Source organism: Staurois parvus, unplaced genomic scaffold, assembly GCF_062004578.1.
Source record: "Staurois parvus isolate SC_StPar_1 unplaced genomic scaffold, SC_StPar_1.0 ptg000047l, whole genome shotgun sequence".
Taxonomy (NCBI): domain Eukaryota; kingdom Metazoa; phylum Chordata; class Amphibia; order Anura; family Ranidae; genus Staurois; species Staurois parvus.
This window is the reverse complement of record NW_028317843.1, coordinates 1,290,137-1,314,183: the sequence shown is the minus strand read 5'-3', so window position 1 is coordinate 1,314,183 and position 24,047 is coordinate 1,290,137. Positions and strand designations below refer to the sequence as shown.

The following is a 24,047-nucleotide window of genomic DNA, read 5'->3' as shown; positions in this document are numbered from 1 at the left end:
CTTCTTCTTCTTTTTCTTCTTCTTCTTCATCCTCATCTTCTTCTTCTTCTTCTTCTTATCCTTCTTCTTCTTCTTCTTCTTCTCCTTCTTCTTCTTCTTCTTATCCTTCTTCTTCTTCTTCTTCTTATCCTTCTTCTTCTTCTTCTTCTTATCCTTCTTCTTCTTCTTCTTCTTCTTCTTCTTCTCCTTCTTCTTCTTCTTCATCCTCATCCTCATCTTCTTCTTCTTCATCCTCATCCTCATCTTCTTCTTCTGCATCCTCATCCTCTTCTTCTTCTTCTTTTTCTTCTTCATCTTCTTCTTCATCTTCTTCTTCATCATCTTCTTCTTCATCATCTTCTTCTTCTTCATCATCATCATCTTCTTCATCATCTTCTTCTTCATCTTCTTCTTCTTCTTCATCATCTTCTTCCTCTTCTTCTTCATCTTCTTCTTCTTCTTCATCTTCTTCTTCTTCATCATCTTCTTCTTCATCTTCTTCTTCTTCTTCATCTTCTTCTTCATCTTCTTCATCGTGCCCCGTGACTGCCCAAATGAGTGAAGTGTGCGGTGATTCTAAGATCGACGGCACTCATCTGCATGTCATACTGACTGACAGTATTATTTCTCTTCCCCAGCAGACTCCAAGGACCATTTAAATTAAAGGTACAGTGTTCTGCACTAATATAAAGGCTCTCTGAAGCCTAGAAACCCTTTTAATAAGTTAAATTCGCAGCGAATAAATTCGCATTGAATCGAATTTATTCCGCAAATTCGGCGAATCAGCCGAATCGAATTTTTGAATAATTCGCTCATCTCTAAAGTTAATCAAAGAACTGCAACCCATCATCAGAAAGGATGAAATGCTAAAAGAAATATTCCAACAATCCCCAATGCTGGCTTTCAGGCAACTACCCAACCTCAGACATAAATTATTCAGCAGGAAACTTCATACTGAGTATGAAGTCATGAAAAAAGAAACCCAGCCTTGCAACAAAAAATGCTGCAAACTGTGCAACCAAATCATTCCATTAAAAAGTGTCACACAAGAAAAAGGGACCTTCGCTATTACAGGATCATACAGCTGTACCTCCAGTAAGTTGTGTGCCTCATCCAATGCAAAAAATGCAACCAAGGATCTTATGTTGGTGAAACAGGACATAAATTGCAAAAAGAAAGACTTTACACAGACACACCATTAAGGCAGATTACTTTTGCACATATGTGAGGCATAATTTTTCACAACCAGACCACACTATGGAAGACATGACTGTTTTAATTCTTAAAGGGAACTTCAAAAGTGTTCAGCAAAGGAATTTTTTTGAACTAAGAATGATAATTCAATTTGACACAAAGGATAATGAACACAATTTGGACCTCCATTTTCTAAATCACTATCCAACAGTTTTATGACCACTCTCACCTCTGTGACTGTTTTTCCCCTTCCCGTACATAACCCTGTCCTTTACTTATCTTACCAACTATCCAAGTTAAATTACCATTGGTGTGTATGTTTGTTTGTGAGTCTTTTTTATCTTTCATTTTCTTTGAGCAGCACATGTGGTCAATTGGTTGGCACTTTTGCCTAGCAGCACTAGGTTCTAAGTTTTGAATCCCAACCATGGCATTACCTGCACTGAGTTTGCATGTTCTCACTGTACCTGTGTGGGATTCCTCCCACACTCCAAAGACGTGTTGGTAGGTTAATTGGCTCCTGTCCAAATTGGTCCAAGTATGTGTATGAATGTGAGTTGAGAACCGTAGATTGTAAACGCTTTGAGAGTACAAACTGTGAATGTAAAATATATTGTATACTGTATGTAAAATGCTGTATAAATTGATGGCTCTATATAAGTACCTGTAATAAATACATAGTGCAAATTCAAAAAAGTATTACAGACAGTCTACTGTTCTTTTGCAACTGCATTAAAATGGCTATAATCACATCAAGCAAAATCTTGCCAAAATCTCAGCAAAAGCTTTGTAAAAGGGTTCCATCCAAGGTTTCAATGTAAGATTTCATTGTCTGTAAAGAAAGAGTGTTTATTTATATAACAAAAACTGTGTATATATAATAAAAATGGAAAGAAAATAGACCCCAGACTATTACAGTGTCTCTGTAATGTTATGGTGAGGAAGCTGAGAGGACCTCCACTGTAGATAATTTATAAAAGGATGTTAAGAAACAGGAGGTAATTCCATTTCCACCACAACCTCAATCCATTCATTAGAACGTTTATTCTTCATATAATGAATATCTTATGGAGACATTCAAGTAATTTCTTTATGTCTCTGTGACCTACTGTGCATCTATAACTCCAGGCTAACGAATACTGGGAGCGAGTGAAGATGTTTTGTTCCATACTATACTCCCACTGACTTCCTCTAGGCAATTCTAGCTAAACATGAAGTTGCAGTCTCACAGAGATAATTTTTATTACATATCTCTCAACATGTCGTATGAACATAATAATACTAAAACATATCAACAGATGTAGGTCTTCCATATTTAAATAAATAACAGAATATTAGATTTATGCTGGTATATGTGCTAATAATGACAATCTGGATTATTCTCAATTATGGGGTGGATCTACAGTATGAATCTGCTAAAAAAAAGAAAACCACAACGTTAGATAATAAAAGTAGTAAATGCTAGCAATGCTATAGGAAAAAAAAAAAAAATATATATATATATATATATATATATATATATATATAAATTATTACTGAGAATAGAAATGGTGATCATTACCATCATCATCATCATCATCATCATCATCACATTGCTGATACCAATCATTTAAAGATTTAAAGTGGTTTTAAACCCTTACATATACCCAGTGAAGTGACTGAACTCACTTCTCTCCTCTACAGGCATTCAAAGTGCAGAATGTATAAAGCTTCCAGAAAGCAGGGGACAGGAATTTGAAATTACACTCTGCAGAGCTCAGTGAGGAGAGTTGATTGGAGGAAAGGGAAACCCCTCCCCCCTTCACATAGGAACATAGCTGAGGCTGTCAATCACAGGCTTTTTACATCTTGGTGTCAGGAAAACTTGTCAGAAGTGCCTCACGCAGATAGCAGAGGAACGAGACAGTAGAGGATTGATGCTTAATGTCTTGTATAAGGGCAAGTACATAATATAGAGGGACATTTTTTGTTCATATTTCATGTCTGACAACCACTTTAAGTGTATTGTTTACACTTTTCTAATTTTTATTTTGGTCTGTGTCCCTGCTAGGGAGATTCACCCTCCATATTTTTCTGATGACTATTGTCACTAGGATGTGTGGTGGAAAATCCAAAATGTTATGGTTGTCACCTAAACAGGAAGTGAAAGAAAATCTTCCACTTGGAACCTTTGTTTTGAATGGCAAATGCCTAAAATGGGATTTTATCCCCACAGCATTGCACAGCAAGTATGTAAAACATTAAAAATGCAATTCAAAGCTGAATATTAAATAATTTCTACTTCTTTCTATCCACTCCTGAGATATGAACAGACCTTGCAGGCAGCACAGCCAGATAAGTGACTTGACCTTTTTTCTTACTACAGTTAAAGCAGTATTATTATTATTATTATACAGGATTTATATAGTGCCAACAGTTTGCTCAGCGATTTCCAATATAATGGGAGACAATACAGCAATAATACAGTTCAATACAAGAGGGATAGGAGGGCCCTGCTCCTCAGAGCTTACAATCTAGGAGGGAGGGGCTAGTGGTACAAAAGGTATTAACTGTGGGGGATGGACTTGTAGGAAGAGTAGAAGATTCCATTATTAGCTGAGGGCAGGATAGGCTTCCCTGTAGAGATAGGTTTTCAGAGATCGCCTAAAAGTGAGCAGAGTAGGCGATAGTCTGATAAATTGGGGAAGAGAATTCCAGAGGATGGGGGAAGCTCTGGAGAAGTCCTGGAGATGAGCATGGGAGGAGGAGGCAAGGGAGCTAGAGAGCAGGAGGTCGTGTGAGGAGCAGAGAGTACAGTTTGGGTGATATTTAGGGACAAGGTAGGTGATGTAATTTGGGGCAGAGGTATAAATGGCTTTATACATTATTGTTAATGTTTTGAATTTTATCCGTTGGGCAATGGGAAGCCAGTGGAGGGATTGGCATGGAGGGGTGGCTGATACAGAACGGTTAGTAAGGTGGATGAGTCTGGCAGCAGCATTCATGATAGACTGAAGAGGGGATAGCCTGTGATGAGGTAGGCCAATGAGGAGGGAGTTACAATAGTTAAGGCGAGAGATAACCAGGGAGTGAATAAGTTGCTTAGTGGTTTCTGAGGTTAAGAACAGAGGTATCTTGGAGATGTTGCGGAGGTGAAGTCTACAAGATTTAGACAGCGACTGGATTTGGGGCTGAAAGGACAGATGGGAGTCTAGGATTACACCTAGTACCCTGGCATGAGGGGAGGGACTGATGATTGTGTTATTGATAGTGACGGAGAAGTCAGGGGAGAGGGCACGGGCTGGAGGGAATACTAAGAGCTCAGTTTTGGAAAGATTGAGTTTGAGGAAGTGGAGTGACATCCATGCCGATATGTCGCTTAGTAGGTTAGTAATGCGAGAGGAGACTGAAGGGGTGAGGTGAGGGGTAGAAAGATAGATTTGTGTGTCATCAGCATAGAGATGTTACTTAAAGCTGTGGGAGTTTATCAAGTGACCAAGGGAGGAGGTGTAGATGGAGAAGAGAAGGGGTCCAAGGACGGAACCTTGAGGGACCCCTACAGAAGGAGGGAGTGAAGAGGAGGAGGCACCATTAGAGGGGGAGAGATTGAAGATGTGAGTGAGGGAGCATAAGATGGAAGAAGAGGTTAGAGATAGTTACAGTTATCTAGGCAAAGATAGATTTTCTTTTTATACAAAAAGGTCTTTTGCTCTTCATGGTGGAAATGGGCTTTAAAATATGGCATCATCCATATATCACTAAGTACAGGTTTCCTTTCAAATATATTCATAAAAATCCCCCATCAGTTGTTAAAACAGTGCTGTAAATGCCTCAGCATTTAGCTGATGCCAAGAGCCCCTGAGCAGCAGTAAATCTTTTTGTTTTAATCCAAATAACTTTTTTTGTCAAGATAATAGAGAAAATTAACAGTACTTACAGAAAGAACAATGACAGGCCAAGAGAGTGGAGTTTTTGAGGAGGAGGGGATGGTCAACCGTATCAAAATCCACAGAGAGGTCAAGTAGTAAGAGTACGGAGTAGTGGCCATTGGTTTTAGCAGTTAGTAGATCATTGGTGAGTTTTAGTAGGGCATTTTCAATGGAGTGGAGTGAGCAAAAGCCAGACTGTAAAGGGTCAAGAAGGTTGTTGTCGGTGAGGTGGGAGCTCAGGCGATTGTAGACTAAGCGTTCTAGGAGTTTAGAGGTAATTGGCAGCAGGGAGATGGGTGAGGGTCTTACGATGTTTAGGTTGGTGGGGTCCAGGGAGGGCTTTTTAAGTATGGGAGTGATGTGTGCATGCTTTAGAGGGGAGGGGAAGGCACCAGTAGAGAGGGAAAGATTGAAGATGTGAGTGAGGGAGCATAGGATGGAAGAAGAGGGTGACCGTAGTAGTTGTGAGGGGACAGCATCCAGGGGGCAGGTAGGGAGACGGACTTCTGAGAAAACCTTAGTGACCTCTTCAGTAGTAGCAAGGTCAACAGAGGAAAGTGTTGAGGGAGGTTTAGTATAAGGTATGCTAAGTGGGATGGGTGTCTGTGCAGTGGCGATGCCCCTACGAATTGCGTCAATCTTGTTTTTGAAATGATTTGCAATCTTGTGAGCAGAGAGTGAGGTACTGAGTGGAGGTGGAGAAAGTAGAGAGCTAAAAGTACAGAAGAGACAACGAGGACTGGATGACAAGGTATTAAAAAGAGTGACAAAGTAGGCTTGTATGGCAGCATGGAGGGAGGAATTGTGTGTTAAGAAAGCAGATTTATATAGGGTGAATGCTTGTTGAGATTTGTTTTTATGCCACAATCGCTCCAGCGCACGACTATGTCGTTTAAGATGTCTAGTGTCATCAGTCTGCCAAGGTTGTAATGGTCGGGGCCTGATGCTTCATGTTATTAGAGGAGCAAGTAAGTCTAATGTGGATGAAAGTGAACTGTTGTAGATAGCAGAGGCCAGGTCAGGGCAGGACAGGGGAGAGATTCTGACATAGAGTTCGTCAGTTGCAGAGAGGAAAGGAGCAGGGTTTAAGTTGTGAAGGTTTCTGCGGGTAATTGTTTGCTGCTTAGAGGGATAGGTGTTTAAAGATGAGGAGACTGTGAAGGTGATGAGATTGTGATCATAGAGAGGAAAGGGGGTGTTTGTGAGGTTGTAGGGAGTGCAAAGATGAGAGAAAACAAGGTCTAATGTATTCCCATCAGAGTGAGTGGAGGACTGTGTCCATTGCGCTAAGGCAAAAGATGAGGTTATGTTGAAGAGTTGGGATGTAGCCCATTAATAGGGATGTTAAAATCACAGAGAATGATAGTGGGTAGTTCAGAGGAGAGAAAGTAGGGTAGCCAGGTGGAGAAATCATCAAGAAAGCGGGACACCAGTCCAGGAGGCCGATAGATCACTGCAATCCTCAGAGAAATGGAAGAAAACAGCCGGATGCAGTGAGTCTCGAAAAAAGAGAAGGATAGAGAGGGAGGGTTAGGGAGGACTTGAAAGGTGCTCAGTGGGGATAGAAGCAAACTAACCCCACCTCCGTTCTGACCACTGGGTCTGGGTGAATGGGTCCAGAGAAGGCCTCCATAGGAAAGTGCTGCAGGAGAAGAAGAATCTGCTGCTTGAAGCCAGGTTTCTGTAATTGCTAGTAGGTTAAGGGAGCGAGAGACAAAAAGGTCATGGACAGAGGTGAGCTTATTACAGAGAGAGCGGGCATTCCAGAGCGCACATGAAAAAGGGAGGGTGGTTTTTGGGGACTGGTATTAAATTGAGGGGAAGAAAGAGGGTGCCTAGTGTGGGGGTGAGATACTGGAAGACCAGGGTTTGGGGAGATATCCCCAGAGGTTAGGAAAGGAAGAAGGGTGAGGAAAGTAACATGAAAGCGGGATGTACACGAGTGTACATGCCTTCCAGTCCTGGTGTTTGGGTCAGCAGGAGAGTGAAGTAGGATTGAAGCAGGAGGTGATGAGTGCAGAGTGCAGTAGTAGGGAGATGGTAGCGGTGAGGGTGAGATGTTCAAGTTTTGGGGTGGAGCAGAGGGGTAAAGAAGTGAGATTTTGGGAACGCAGGGAACGCAGGGAACGCAGGGTAGTAATATGAATAGGAGGAGTAGAGGGGACATATTACAAAGGTACACGGAGTGGGACTCAGACTTGTAAGAGATGTTTCCCAGGGTGTTGGCTTGCAGCCTGTCCAGCATGCAGTAGAGTTTTTTGTTGTTGTATCTTCCTGCTGCTTGAGTTATACTGCTTTGGTCAAACAGCTGTGTTCAACTGCTTCTTAGCATGCCATCAAAAACAGCACTCACACAGAAAACAGCACCCCATCTGTGACTATGCCCCCCAGTTAAAGCAGTATTAAACTCCTCCAAAAAAAGAAATGTAATATATTGCTGGTTGCCAATCATTTAAAATGGTTATAAAGCCTAAACATTTTTTACCTTAATGCATTCCTTGCATTAAGTTAAAAATATTTAGGTAGTAGTATGCCACTGACTAGTGAGCTCAACCCCAAAACATGCTGCAGAAATAGAAAGAGGTAGCCCAGCCATTGCACACCTTGCCCGTCCCAAAAGGCTAGCAGCAAACAGCAGCCTCCAGACCATGCCTCCAACATGTTTCACCCTGCCCCGGGGCTTAATCATGGAGATGAGGGTCTGCTGGTGGCAAGGGAATAAATCAGACACCTAAATATTGTTGTAGGTAAACCACTCAGAAAATTTACAGGTGAGTGAAAAAGTGCACCATGAGTCTAAGCCCCTGAAAAACAACTACAGTCAGGAATTTTAAGCAAAAGGTAAACAGGGATTAAAAAAGATAAGTGAAAAAATGAAAATCAAAGTATTGCACATTAAATGCAAAAAAAAGGAAGAAAAATGAAGCTGCCACAAGCTATCCTATAAAAGCCTAATCCCCTAGTTATTTTTTTTAAACATGTTTAAAGGATAAGAGCACCTTTGGGAACATATTGCATGTTCCACCTGGAACATGTTCTCATAGCCGCAGCTGCAGCCGCCACCCCCGTGGAGCACCGTAGTAGTTCAGTGAAGCTTCCTGTCAGAATATCTGCTTGACCGTACATCCCGTACTTCAAGCAGATATTTTGATAGGTCTGCAGACCTGCATGGCATCAGTGATCTACTGATCACTGGTGCAATGCTTTCCAGGCTCCTGTAGACAAAAACAATAAATACACATTTTTTTATCAGCAAAAAAATGTGCATTGATTATTTTTGTCTAAAAGGTGAACTTATCCTTTAATATGTTTAATCTGTGTCTGATAATAAGGCATTCCAGCTTTAGTCTTATTATTTTACTTTTTATTCAGGAGATGGGGTCCCTTTAAATATGAATATTACAATGAAACAACAAAAATATGTGTTCACTTAATAGACACTAATGTTTCCCTTTAAGATCACAATTCTTTTTAAATGGAGCTATTCAAAGCTAACGAAAAATGTATCAAAATCTTTATTTAGAGCTTTTTGACCAGTTTCCTTTTTTTTCTTTGCTTGCAGTATAATTAAGTGCATGCAGCGTATGAATGTGGTAGGAATGTTTCAGCATGGAGGGACAGGACCTAACTTTAAGTCATGCATGGTAACTGAACTTCAGTCAAATGAGAATATTTAACACTGGAAAAGAAAACCCTACTGGCAAAACAGCAGTTTTATGTACCAAGCTGGCGTGACATATGTCACAGTCAATTTAATGTTAATGCTACACAATTACACTTTGAGAACTTATTAGTGACAGCATTATCCACTAGTGTCACTTTGTAAAGGCACTAAATTTATATTGTTATTAATTGTATGATTCTGGCCTTGGCAGAAACAATTGCTAGTTTTGAAAGTGCAATAAGATTAGACAAGTACTTCAGACACTATCTAGATGACATTAAAAACATCCTGTTCTCAGTTTAAACTATTAACTTGCTTCAAGGTATTTAAAATCTTAACAGATTGCTCATGACCTACGAGTTAACTTATAAATAAAGTCTTTCAACTATGTGTATCCCTGCTAAGTAATCAATTACAAAAACATATTGGGAAAAATGAGACAAGCGACATTAGGATTCATGCACATTTTATATGCCCAGCGTAAGTTTCCCAATGTTTTCCCACGCCACAGGTGACGCATATAACCTGCCTATCAAGTGAATGGCTGTATGCTGCTGTATTCTTGTAAACACTAAAGCTGGCCAAAGACAGTTAAAATTTCAAGGGGACCAGGCCAAGATTCAAACCATGTATGGGCAGGATGAATGTGCCCAAGTTGATTGATCAATCAACTTGGGTACAACCAGCCTGCCGATTTTACATGCAATTATGGCTAGCGACTGTTACAGCTGCTAGCAATAATCACTGTCTTCTCCCTGCAGGGAAGGTTTCCCCGTCCTCCCTCAGCGGGATAACACAATGGCTTGGCAGGAGAGATTTCCCTGTAACATTGTCTATGTTTTTGAGGGAATCAAGCAAATTTCTTTCCTGCAACCAAATTTGCACCGTCTATGGCTTGCCTAATGCTTCTTCAAATCTGTATTTATCAATGCATGCACATCCAATGTATTTTACGAATGCAAAGCTTCTATCTTTGGTAAATGACTAATACACACTTGTGCTGGTAAATATTGATGCATCAAGCATCGTCCTTTACAAGAATATTTCCCGGTACAGCCATTTACTTGCATGGCAGACTTGTATGTGGCACATGTATCTCCCTGGGTGCAGCAGAACATCCATGTGCATGAACCTTAAAACCTAAAGTGGCATATTTATAAATCAGGGGATATGACAATTAACAAACATTTATTGCAGGTTTATCTTCGTGATGCATGTGTCTTCAAGGACAGTGATTGATTCACCATCAATGAATGTTGGGTGAAAGTCACATTTCTGCTTTATAAATATAATGTATGCACAGCCCCAAACTGTTTTTTTTTTCCGGGTAGAGTAAAGAAGGGTACATCCTCTGTCTTTATTATTATTATTATTATTATTATTATCTGTCTATTACTGTCTGTATACCCAGTCGGTAGATTCTCCCACTCTTTCATGGAATGGGAAATCCAAGATAGTATAGCTGTTGTAGAGGATGTAGTAGTGATGTAAGTTGTTGGCTAGTATCTAATAGAGAAAGTCCCTCCATGAAGCAATGAAGCTGTTCATTAGAGCAATGTTAAGGGAGAGTGTCACTGAAAAGCTGGGATGCTACTTTGTGTGGGAGAGCCATGGTCCGACTCAAAAGCACAAAATATTTTAACCCTAGCTGAAAGACTTAGCATTTAAAAAGTAAAGAAGCACTATATTTATTTGAGCCTCAGCTGTTGAGTTCTGTAATAATTGAGTTCTGTAGTATTCCAACAAGTTTGATATGGATAGGCATATAATTATGAGAAAAGGGGACAAGAACTCCCCCTGCTGGCTTATGTTTCCATTTTTTCAAAATGTTGTTTTGTACCTACAGTAATAAAGAAATAAAACGATATATGAAAAACAACTACTTGTTCTCTTTAATGTAAAGATCACTGGGTTTTATGTTTTATTAATCTCTTCTTGGCTGTGTATGGTTTGTACATTGCTTATAAATACATAGGTTGTTTGTAAGACTACACAATTGCCTCTAATGCAAGTCAAAGGGTTATGTCATACTTAGGTGAAAACAACAAACTCTTCATGATGGTAACTCATGTTATATCACCAGTGGTTTGAAACACCTTCCCCTATACTTCTCTCTATAATATAGGTAATGTGTTGCAAAGGTCTCAAAAGTGAACTTAGCAGTGGTTATGTTTGAGATTTCAGTGCAGCTTTCACAGATCATTACAGGACGTTAGCACACAGAAGCACACTGGATTTCTGCAAGATCAACACTTATCTAACATACAGTATATAACAAATCTCTTTCAACAGTATATTTACCAGACCAAAGGGGCAAACATGAGTTCATTGTTACAGTTAAGTGTAAACCTGGCCACACAAGTGAGTTGGATGGAGGAATCCTCCCTGCTGTGTTATTTCATTCTGACAACAGGGACTCCTCAGCTATCAGAATACACTGATCAGCACTGCTTCTGACTGGCTGTAACACTGATTTAACTAAAATTTTCCAACCAGCCTATTCGAATGACTTCTCGTGAATTGGAATAGACATAGATGGATCACAATTAATCCGATCCCTCCTGAACTGGCTGAATTTTGATCCATCTATGACCAGCTTTACAGTTCTATTAAGGTTAACACTTTAAAACATAAGTTACTAAGATCACTATTGTTACTCAACCAACTCAAGCAGTTAATCATGGATTCTGTTTCTTTAAAACCAGTTGGTAGAATTTCCATTGGCACATGGGCCTCTTTTTCCTTTATGAAAATGTTTTTTCTTGCATATTTTACCTTTTTTGAAGGCTAAAAATTCCCCTTTTGTATATTTGTTTTACTATGCTTGTCTACACAAGTAAACACACTATAATTAACATAAGCATTTCAAAGCTCACTTCAGTAGCAGCTTACTTTTTGTTGTATGATACTTACTGCTATATGTAATATTAAAGCCTCGTCCAGACATTGAATGGTCAGCTTGGAATTCCAAACGCAATATATGACTGTTACTGGTAAGATGGGAAGGGACTTCAGCACCTGTGAAAGTTCCCAATATTGGTGCATCTAAAGAATCCCCATCTTTAATAGCAAGAAAGTCAAACTGAGATTCCAAGTCAAAGTCATTAAAGGACAGATGAATCCGACTCCCTGGATCAGAAATTATAGTCCAAATGCAGTTCAGATTGTTTCCATAGCCTTCTGGATAGTCTGGAGAGAGAACTGTCCCCATTGGTGCAGTAAAATTTGATAAGCATGGAACTGCAAAATAAATAAATACATTAAAGCACAGACAAATTGTAACAAGAACCCTGCATTCATTATAAAGATTTGCATAAAACATGGCTTGCTATTTTTGATTGTTTATGTGTATATAAAATCTCTAGACAGAGTCTAAATTAAAATTGCAGTTGTCAGCTGTAATTGTTTTCTTTTTGTTTAAAACAGTTTAATTTACGTAGATAACATATGAGGTCTGTTTAAAATAAAATAACAAGAACAAGTATTATTTGTTCACTTAAATTAGGAAAATATTTTGGGATTTGTTCAAACATTTTGTTTGATTATATTAGTCAGCCAAATAGTTGCATTGCCTCACCAAAGTTTTATACAACAGATGGCAGAAACTGTTTCAATGTACCATTTTATTTTTTAGAATTGATTTACTATACCTTTGACATTAACATTTGGATATTTCAATAAGCAGAATTGTATATGTAAACAACAAGCTAGTTAGTGCAAAATTACATGATTTGGAATATTAGACATTATGATTTTTGGAATGATTCATTTGTGTCATACGGGAAATAAAGCAAGGTTTATTAAAAGGAAATACTTACAGATACATATTGGTATATTGGCTGACCATTGATTATTTTCTTTGCAAGTTATTGACTTCTGACCTATTAATTCAAATCCAAATTGGCATTCAAATCTTAACATATCTCCATTGGAGAAACCATCTCCTTCTCGAATACCATATAGAGGTGTTCCAGGGTCACCACAGCTCTCTTTTTCAATTTCTGCAATTAAAAAAATGGTATATTCTGGTAAAGCAGATAACATTGTTACCATCTTACATTATATTAGTCATTGTCTAGCTTAAACTGGATCTAAAGGACAGCATACTATAAGGACTGTACTTTAACACTCTATACTACAAAGATTTTCAGAAACTCCTACACTCTGATGGTCTCATTCAACTAAGAGAAACATTCTAACAGTCATTGTTGTGAGCTGGTATAGAGCACATTTATTGATGAATCACCCCCCACAAGGTGATTTATGCAGAGGGCCATTGCATTGCATTTTAATTCTAAGTTTATTAATTAATAAACTGTGATGTTCTTTTATAATGGATTGTCTTTATAAAGACTCATTTAGAAAACACATCTCTGGGTATACACATTGTCATTTGACTGTTTTTTCTGTGCACTAACTTTAAGCATAACACATTTTAAGGACAAGCATTTGGGGTGTACCACCCTCTTCTAAGGTAGGTTTGTAAGTCAAAACATGCAAAGACTTGCCCTGTGCATAAACAGGTAAGTGAAAGACTATGCTAAAACTAGTGCACACAGAATCTGGAGCAACTGTACATAGTAACCAATTAGCAGTTGCATAAAGTCTACCTGTCTGTGATCACCATGGATTGAGATATGGCACAAGTTTGTCATTGGAATGTTTGACCTGCTTGTATGTTAGTAATACTACAGTTGCATAGCCCATGCCATCAGGAAGCCTATATAGCTGGGGTGTAAAGCTGTTAATAGACTTTTCTACCAATTTGCCTCCCCAGCCATTGTGACTTAAAGTGTATTGAAATGCAAAACATTGCTTTAACTTTAGATAAGAGAAGAATCTCTGTTATTTTTTCTTTTGCTGTTTGTGTCCCATTACCAAGATCCCCCTTAACTTCCTGTCTCAGGAATGAAATGAGTAGTGAAAGGAAATCTTTACAAATAAGGGGTATTCTCCTTTTTGACAGTTCCTATGGGAACAGGTGTCCCCATTGGAAGATACTGTATAACTTTATCTCTTGTTGTGGTGGTATCTTCAAAATTAAACATTTCTCCACACTTTCTGTCTCGGTGACAATGGCCAAAAGGAGAAAAAGAGGGGTGAATCTTCCCAGTAAGGACACAGACAGCAGCAAACGTTTGACAAATGTCAAGCCCTTCCCTACAGAAAATGCCTTTACATACACTTTAATTGTGAACTGAGTCCAAGAAATACATAACATTTTAACTAATTGTCCCTTACCTAAATGCTATTTAAAGCTTTAGTTTTAGCAGCCTCTTTCTCCTACTTTCAACATTTGCACATGAATTCCTACCATGTGTTTAATATATTATACTATGAGTCACCTAATCAGCTATTTAATTATACAGAAAGAGACAAAGAATGAACTAAAGAGTTGCAGGGGTTAGACAAAAAAATGTAAAGACTACATGACTGTGACAACATGCTTCTTGTTGAAAGCGGAAGTGATGTAACATTCTTTTGCTTCTGCTTTGTGATGAGACACCTAGTTAACAGGTGGGAAGCTTCACTTTCATTATTCCCTGCATGCATTGCAGAGCTTACTGAGCTTCAAAGAGGGCAAATTGTTGGCACCTGCTCAGGTGCGGACTGACCATTTGGAAACGAGGGCACTGTCCGAGGGCCTGGGGTCAGTAGGGGGCCCCTTGAGATGCCCCTGCTACCTTTTTCATAGGCTTTTTTGAGTTTGGGCAAGAACACAGGGGCCCTATGATCCCCTATTGCCCGGGGGCCCCATGAGTTGTCAGTCCGCCCCTGCTCCTGCCTAGCTGTTGCCTCTGTGACTGAAGTTGCCAGTTAATTGGCCTTGTCGCAAGGTACAGTATCATAGGTTTTGATGGCATGTACAGTTTCCTGGAAAATGTTGTCTGATAAGCATAAGTGCTGTCGACATGATCAAATAACTGAAACAGACAATACCATATTGCGCAGGATTGTAACCAGAATAAGAAGACAACTGCCGCAAAATTTCCTGCAGAGCTCAATCTCAGTCCCTTGTCAGTGCAATGTCCTTTTGTCTCTTTGTATTCTGACAGTGGGTGGTTTCCCTGCCGCCAGAATACACTGATCACTTCTTGCAGCTATAGCCACCGAGAGCTAACGAACAAAAAAAACCTTTTGGGCTGGTTATACCGAAGTAAATCGATAGATTAACTTCATTACAGCCAGCCTGCCCATAGATGCATCAACATTCTGAAGGTTACTGCTGAACTGGCTGAATTTCTATCCATCTATGGCTGGCTTTATACAGCTAAATGATCAATTTAGGCATGTATCCTTTGTAAAGCCTGACCCATACAGTATTCTTAGTAGCTCAGTCATATATGTCACATATATTTTACTGAAGATAAACTGTTAAGAACTGCAATTGTACATTCATTCATGCTATTCAATATTAAACTGAAACCTTATGAGCAAACAAGTTTTCTTTATTTATTTCTATGGTGCTTTTTGCTGACTGCTATGTTACTTTTGACCTTGTCTACCCTGTACAGCTGTACAAAGATAGGTACAATAGAATGAGGTCTTTTCACAACTAAGACCATATCAAAAGTTTTTTTTTCCATGCTGATTGAAAACAGGAGGAAAATAGTGAAGGTATCCTGAACAACCAGTCAGGCTTCCCCTTTCTTTTTGTGTTCTGCACTATAACAATTCTAATTGGTTGCTATTTTTACTTCTCTTCATTTAAATATAGTAAAACTCCAGCATGCTTAAAGTGGACCTGAACTCAAAAGCACAGATGTTCTACATTCTGGGAAACATTCAGAAATGATAATTGTGTCTAAGCAGTTGTTTACAATAGCTGAGGTTCAAGTGTAAGTGGGAAAACTGGCCAAACATAGCCAGTTTGTACACCCATTCCCCAGACTGCAACAGGCTGGCTTTGGGTCGAATCCAGGGGTGGACTGACCATTTGGAAACTCGGGCACTGCCCGAGGGCCCGGGGTCAGTAGGGGCCCCATGAGATGCCCCTGGTACCTTTTTCATAGGCTGTTTTGAGTTTGGGCAAGGACACAGGGGCCCCATGATCCCCTATTGCCCAGAGGCTCCATGAGTTGTCAGTCCGCCCCTGGTCGAATCTGAAGCTTATTAGCGAATAGTACTTTGCTCTCTGCTTGACTGTTTTGGACACACCTTCAACTGTTTCATTAAAGTGTAAGTTCACCCTTCCAAAAAAAAAATGAAAAGGTGAAGATACTCCCTACACCATCACCACCCCTGGTCCCTGCTGTACTTACCTCCATGGGTAAGTTATGTTAGTTCATATGCAGCTGGTTCAGCTGTCCTGAGATTTGAAATCTCTGTTCTTTTCCACCTTTTTCTGCAGGGCTTTTGGAACAGGTCAAAGTTATTCTAATTGGTCAGCTCTGGCACAGGGAAACACTCTGATCAGTCCCAGAAGCCCTGCAGAAAGTAAGTAGGGATTTAAAATTCCCAGAATGCTACATCAGCTGTGTAGGCACTGAATGCTCATGACTCATGGAGGTAAGTACAGTGGGGACTGGGGGGTGGGGATGGTGTAGGGTGTTTGTTCAGCTTTTCAGTTTTTTTGAAAAGGTGAAATAATCTTTTCAGAAAACAGATCACATGGCTGTGCTCATCTCAATAAACAGATGACATCGCACAATAATAAGATGTTTATTTTCAGAAAATATAAATATCTAAATGTTAATATCTTCTTTTTTCTCTAACACATTATGTTATATCTTTATACAGTGAGTGTAATAGACATCTTAGTCATTTGCAGAGAATGCTTTTAATGGTGGAACAAGCATTTTCACAGACTTGCAAATGCACATAGATAAAATTCTCACTATGATTATGATGAGATTCAATTTATTGTAGGAAGTCAGTAAGTGTCCATTTGAAGTCCATTTTCCTTGATGCCCAAGTGCAATCACAACACTGTTCTGTATTAGCACATATGTAAAATATCTTGTTTTTTTATTTTATTATTTGTTATGACATTGTACCAAGTACATAGCTTATGCATATTTTATACTTTTTTCATCAGTTTATTTAATAGAAATTACCATATAGAGATAACACTTGCAAATAAAACTGAATTTACAGCAGACAAACTGCTGTTTTAAATATACTGTTCTGATATACTGTATATACAGCTCCACAGCCTTGATGACAGGCCAAGAAATATGATACTATATATATATATTTATACAGTATGTACTACAAGTCTTTTCCCACCATCAGGCTGTGATTGGATAGTGAAAGTAAAAGCAGGAGACATGAGATCATCTACCTGTCATTCTGCTAATTCCTCCTATGAACATGTCCTTGTTAGCACCAGATTGCTGCAGTACAACTTATTAGCCCTTTGTGCTACACCCAGGGGCGGACTGACAACTCATGGGGCCCCTGGGCAATAGGGGATCATGGGGCCCCTGTGTCTTTGCCCAAACTCAAAAAAGCATATGAAAAAGGTAGCAGGGGCATCTCATGGGGCCCCCTACTGACCCTGGGCCCTCGGGCAGTGCCCGAGTTTCCAAATGATCAGTCCGCCCCTGGCTACACCTCTGTCTCCCAGTCTACAAGGGATTTCAGTAGGCTGATATCAGGTCACAGGTACTTACTCACTTGCATTAGCAAAAACATAATTTAAAATATCCCTGGCAGGGGAGTAAAATTACCCAAAAAGCTATCACTGCAATAGAGAAATCTTCCTTTGAAGTCTGCTGAGAAATCAGAACTTTTGGGAACGTTAATCTCCTGGTCCTTTACTGTGCTCAGTGGTTTCTCCCACTAACGTCCACATCAATGCCCTGTAGCAATGTTGAGGTTAGTGGGGGGAACCACTGAGTAGAGCACAGGAATTAGGAGTTCGACTGCGTGGCTTGTGCAATAGGAGAGGTAAGTATTTATTATCTTTGCAGGAAGTGTGATTTGGCTAATTTTAGGTTTTTTTAGCAGGTCCAATTTAATGATACATTAATGAATAGAAATCTACATTAACGTATGTCTTTTATATCTGTCTTGAGTTTACCTTTAAAGAAGCCCCAGTGAGGTGCAATAATATTGGCCTTTTTCAATGCATATGTGGTTCATGCCCTCCCATGCTGTTTCTTATATTACCTGTGCTAATTAGAGGAGAGATGCTGACTCATCAGGGTCATTGACCTCTATGGGGAAATTACTTGTAATACATTTATAATTAATGCAGGAAAAAATATGCATTTAATCTTTAACATTTCTTGCTGTCTGCTGAAATATTACAAAGCTAAATGACTGTAATTATCTATATAACAAATCTGTGTACTGGTAAAGGATTATTGAATGGTAAAATAACCCATATCAATATATCAATAATACATTTTTTTAATTAAGATTACTTATTTTGTAGAGGGATGAACCTAGATATTTAAGTACAAGGTTCCTTCTTTTTCAGTCAGTTGTTTCCTAAGTTCTCTTTATTCATAATGACAGTATTGTTAAATTTAAAAGACAAACTGAAATAGCTGGCTATGTCTTTCCTAATCCAGCATAAAAGACCTTTGTAGTTTGGTTGTTTGTTATGGACTGCAATGTTAAATTAAAAAAAGGCCTCCTTAATTGTCAGGGAATTACCCTTATATAGGCGCTAACCTCACCATAGCTCCCAAATATTCTTTTTGGGTAAACAGTAGGTATTTTATTTAATAAGCCACCTGAGACAACTGTTCCTATGCCCCTGCAAAATACAATGGTAGACTATATAACATACTGTAAGAGTTGACTCTATACACATATATAATCTTTATGGAAAATATAACTCAAAAAGTTGAGTAAAGTTTTAGGACCTGTATTAACGACTTTGGCCTTGTGTTGATGACATCAGTTTGACATTAGTTTGAGATATTTCTGAGATTATTCACAAACAATTGACAGGCGCATTTGACCTGCAGTTGATTTCTGTCAGATCTGAATTTGACCTGTTTCAAGCAGGTTTTGAATTCCTATAGATTTGTATGGTAATGCAAACCTCGCTTGAAGTTTATGAAAGCCCATTAACTCAGGCCCATATTAATCCCCACCTCTAGAGCATTCTGCATTGCTATCTAAAACCTCTGGGTAGGGAAGTGTTCATACCGAGCATGTTACGGCGTACCAGCTGCTTGGACAGTGCAGACTCAAACTGCTATCAATTAAGCTGCTGGAGGCAGGAGGAGGGAACAAGGAAATGACTTGCTGCTGAAGACTTCCTTTACTACTGAATGTGTGAATATATGCAGCATACTAGGGACACACAGCTGCATTTTTAGAAGTGCATATGCAGAGGTGGCTCCTTCGAACCCTGGGGATGAAGTTACGCAAAAGCAAGAACTGGAGGGAAGCCTGTTTTTCAAGACTAAATGCAAAGTGACCCCAGGATTCAGATGAAAACCACATAGCAAACATGGTAGGTGCAGAGGTCTTCAGAACTATTTAACATTCCAGGGGCCCTGGTAGTGAAAATCACTTAGCTATGCATAACAAACCAACAGAGTAGCCTCCACGATCAAAGCCGCATTATCCCTGGGTTGGAAGATCCACAAGCCCCCTGTCACTAGTACAGCAGCCTAGTAATACACCAACAAATTAGAGAAGGTCAGGTCACCTCGATTAAGCATAGTGTAATTTTGGAAAGCCTGGGTGGTATGAGGAGATAATGCTGTCCAGCCAGGTAAAGAAGGATTTGGGGATGGGGTATGGGTCTGTTGAAAAACAGAGAAATTAAGGTAGGAAAACCATCTTTAGGAGATTTACTTGCCTGAACATTTACTTTGAAAATGGCCAAGAAGGTGAAGGACATTATCAGCAATGTAACAGGAAGGATCATGCTGTACCTCCACTCCCAGGTACCTAAATTTGGATATCACCTTTAAAGGAGCAAAGGGATGGAATGAGAGGCACCAAGGGTGAGAGGGAAGAAGAGAGCTTTGTCCCAGTTATTCCGGATCTAAAAAGGCACCACAAGTGTCTATAATGTTCAGGGCTGGATCTAAAGAAGAAGCGTGGTCTCAAAGATACAGCAGAGTACCATCAGCATACATAGATATTCTCTCCTCCCAATCACCCACCTGCAGTCCCCTGATGAACTCAGCTGATCGGATCATGCAAGCTAAGGGCTCTAACACCGGACAAGGAGCCATGGCGAGAAGGGGCAACCCTGCCAGGCCCCCCTCTGGAGGGCAAAAGGAGATAAAGTACTATTTGTAAAGAATCTCACTAAAGGCAATCCGTACAGGCAATGAATCCATTAAATGAACATTGATATGAAGCCAACTCTGCAGAGGGTCTCCTATATGTATTCCCATTCTACAGAGTCAAACACTTTTTCAGCATCTAGGGACACCTCCATGATTTATTTTGTTAAAACATCACTTTGAAAATTAGCATTTCTAGCTGCAACCATCTTGTTTAAGGGAAGATGATTCATGTATGATTTACTTTTTGAAATCCATCTGCCCTTACTGTTTCTCAGGCATGCAGCCAGGGAGGGAGTGCATAGCTGAGAAATCCTTCCTCCCCTCCTCCAGATGAAAAAACAAAAATGCGCATGAGGGCTCCTGAGATACATGGTATAATTTTGTCCTAGGTCAGAAAGCAGGAAACAACTGAAGAAATGTAAAAACAAATAGTTTTAAACAAGTAAATATACCTTCCTATCTAGTAGTGGCATAAGGATTACAAATGGTTAATATTGTTGGAGAGAGTTTGATTCTGCTTTAATGAGCCTTTATGTATACAAGTTAATGTATATTCTTTACGGTCTTGTCCATAAACTTCAGAACATTTTATTAATAATGTATAGACAGGAGCAGATGGTTGAAGTTATTTATTTATGACATGTTAAAAGGAAATCATTTAAATTGTTCTAATCACACACTGTTGCTATAGTCAGTGAACACTGCTACAAGCAATGTGGCCTCAGTCCAAGGTCAGGGCTGGTGGAATCTATACCACAATCTCAGAGTTACAGTCACAGCTATTTGAGTTTAAACAATTTTTCTGGTTTTAAATGTAAATATAAAATGTATGAAGGACAAAGTAGATTATGAAAAATATGCTTGCAAATATGGAAGAAATTGTGAAATTAAAGACATAGCCAATTAATTTTCTCAATAGATTCTAAACATACGTATAATCATTTAAGAAAGTATTGATATACAGTAGTTGTATAAGCCTCCCAAACTTTGAAGCTTGTCTGAGGCTGTGACAGGTGATGTTTAAGGCAGGCAACAAAAGCAGGAATTTAAATACTAAAACAAATAATGGTCAGGGCAGAAAATGATTAGGAAGAGTCATATATCCAGCAAAATTCAAGGTTGACTAATAGCAATACAAACTGAATGCAAAACCAAAACGATTCCCTGTGCATAGTGTACAAATAAAGCAAGGCTGAAATATCTGAATACTAGATATCAAAAAAATACATCTCACTCAATATATGCACGGTCACTTTAAGATAGTATTCATACTAATGTAGATACAACAACAATGTATTATTAAAGCAAATTAGTGCAACAATGTGAAGAAAATTAAGAATAAAAGCTAAGTTCAATAAAATGTCCATATATGTGAAACAGAGTGCAAAAAGTCCCAAAGTTGACAATATCGAACTGTGAATCTTTCTGTCTTTAATATGCTTATCTCTGTTTATTGAGATCTCTCCATCTGGTATGGACTGTGTGAGAACTGGTGTCATTCACTTGAAGAGCACTTATCACTGGGATTGATTCATGGTTCGATATTGTCAACTTTGGGCATTTTTGCACTCTATTGCACATATATGGACTTTTTATTGAACCCGAGATGTGGTGTTCCCCTTTCTTTCTCTTTTTTCTTTCCTTTTTTGGTGCCATATCACCTCTACACACTAGATGGAGGTATAAAATATTTTAATGATATGTTTACATACTCTATATCCTAAGTCCAATATCTTTAGTTGATACTAGATAGAACAATTTCTATTTACCTATTGATTGCAATATATTGTTACTAAGGAGTTATTTATTATTTATTTATTTTCTATTTTAGATTTATTTTTAACATTTTAAGCAATATTTTTGCCGATTGTATATAGAATAGTGGTGTTTTATCTCTGCTCTATTAATGCTGGTGTTATGAGCTTTGTTTCCAATCACCATGGTTACTACTTAACCTATTTGGGGCTCTATTTAAATGGATGCACTTCACAGGACTCCTACCCTGAGGAAGTCATGTGACCAGTGACATAATGCATGGGTGAAGCCTAGTGACATCACTTCCAGTATTGCGCAAACATTAGTTTTAATTTAAACGGTGTTGCACTACGGTATGTGTTTTTGTTTTTTATATACACATTTTTGGATTGTGATTGAGTGAAGAAATTTTGGATTCATCGCCACATGAAAGGATTCACTTCTGTAAAAACGCATTTGACCTATTATAATTTGTAGGTAAAACTTAAAGGTGAGCAGGAAGATTAACTTGAGCACAAGCACGTATTCTAGAAAGTGATTGTTAAATGCACTAATTTGGACATTCTGTGATTTGGGAGTTAGACTTTTATTGGAGTGTGGATTTATCTTGCATGGGATTAATGGAGGATTTTTTTTATTTCATTTATAGGTCTGGATGAGGAGTTAGCGCACTATACATTCTTGGTTTATATAAATTATAAAATAATTATATAAATTCTTGGTTTATATAAATTTGAGAGTACACTTAGTGAGTGGGTGCAGCAATCTTCCTTTGTTTATTTTTATTCAGGGTGTAGCAGCACACGAGTGTGAGCCTTTTCACTTATTGAACTTGTATTAACTTAAATAAAGGAATGCGCTAAAATCACAAACTATTCCTAATTTAGTGTAGAAACATTAGTGCAAAAGATATATATATCTATTCTCAATATCAAAAAATATCAAAATTATGTGCAAAACTATTTTTTAGTGCACAAGTAATTTAAATAATTCAATTTGTGAATATAAAAATTGTCCAACTCTGAATTTCTTCAAATGTCCAAACAAATCTTTTGCACTATGGTTTTAGCGCATTCCTTTATTTAAGTTATAGCACTAAGAAATTTATTTGGTTTCTTTGAGGTGGAATTGCTGCTTTAAAGTATTAAGGGTATGGCGCTTTTATTACACTTGTGATATTGAACTTGTATTGCTTTTATTCTTAATTTTTTCACATTTTTGCACTAATGTTATTAATAATACATTGTTGTATCTACATTAGTATGAAAAGCACCTTAAAGTGACAGTGCACCTATTTTGTGAGGAATACAAACAGAATGACAGGATAGATCTAGGACATAAGTTGAAGATCAACGCCAGAGTATCACAAAGGAGCAGGAAGAATCTTATTGGCCTTGACTTGTCACATTGTACCAAGTGGGATTTATGCCTATTGTCTTTGTTAAAAGAGGTAAGGTTGCATTCTCTAAAATAGTCTGCAGATGGCAAAGACACACACATTAAGAGAGTGAAGGCAAAAGGCCATGACAGAAACGTGCCAATGCCCTGAGAACAGCTTACCGCTGGCTGCTCCTCACATCAGCTTAGTAAGCTTTTCAATGCTCTGTAACACATCAAAGATTTCTTATTCATGCATCTGGCCCAAAAAGGCCATTTAAAGATTATATCATAATGAAAAATAATGCTGAACATTTATTTTACAGATCAGTTGGGTCACTTTCTTTAGGTGTCATATGTTACTGAGGTGCAGCTGTGAAAGATTAGAAATCCAAATCCCCAGTAATTGCTGCCTAGGGTAATTATAAACACTGAAAATGTCTTTCTTGGATAGAGCTAGATGATTGGATGGCCTTGGAATTTGTCCAATCAGGTGCTGTTATTAGATCAACATAGCCCTTTTCCCTTGTAAGCCATTTACACAGCCATTGCAATACAGGAAAATATAATGTGTGTTTTAACAAAATATTATAATAGAAGTGTACTTGTGCTGACATAAATATAATAAAAAGGACCCCGTCTGCACTAAACTTGGTTGCTCCTTAAGCTTAGTACACACAATCAGAAAATCATACAAAAACACCGCTTTTGAAACGATCGTATGATAATCTGATCGTTACTACACAGCTTTCATCTGAAATTATATGAAAGGGAAAGCATGAAAATGTTTCTTGTACGATAGCAGATCGTACAATTTTCATTTAATCAGTACAGTGTTTGACCAAAAATACAATACAAATACATTACTTCACTTCCAAATTTTCTTTCTGTCACACAAGAATTGTTGTAACTTTAGTAACCTATTCACTTTAGATATGAGACTAGCATGCAAAAAACAAACAA

General features: G+C 38.5%; 1 protein-coding gene across 1 annotated transcript in view; it reads right to left on the bottom strand.

The window, feature by feature from the left end:
* The window catches only part of CSMD3 (CUB and Sushi multiple domains 3), a 1,455,553-nt gene that overhangs the window by 619,380 nt on the left and 812,126 nt on the right, over nt 1–24,047 (bottom strand). The window contains exons 14-15 of the mRNA XM_089664334.1: nt 12,564–12,746; nt 11,659–11,985 (exon numbers count right to left, since the gene is read on the bottom strand). Of these exons, the coding sequence (XP_089520460.1) occupies nt 11,659–11,985; nt 12,564–12,746 (510 nt within the window). The remainder of the gene's footprint in view (nt 1–11,658; nt 11,986–12,563; nt 12,747–24,047) is intronic.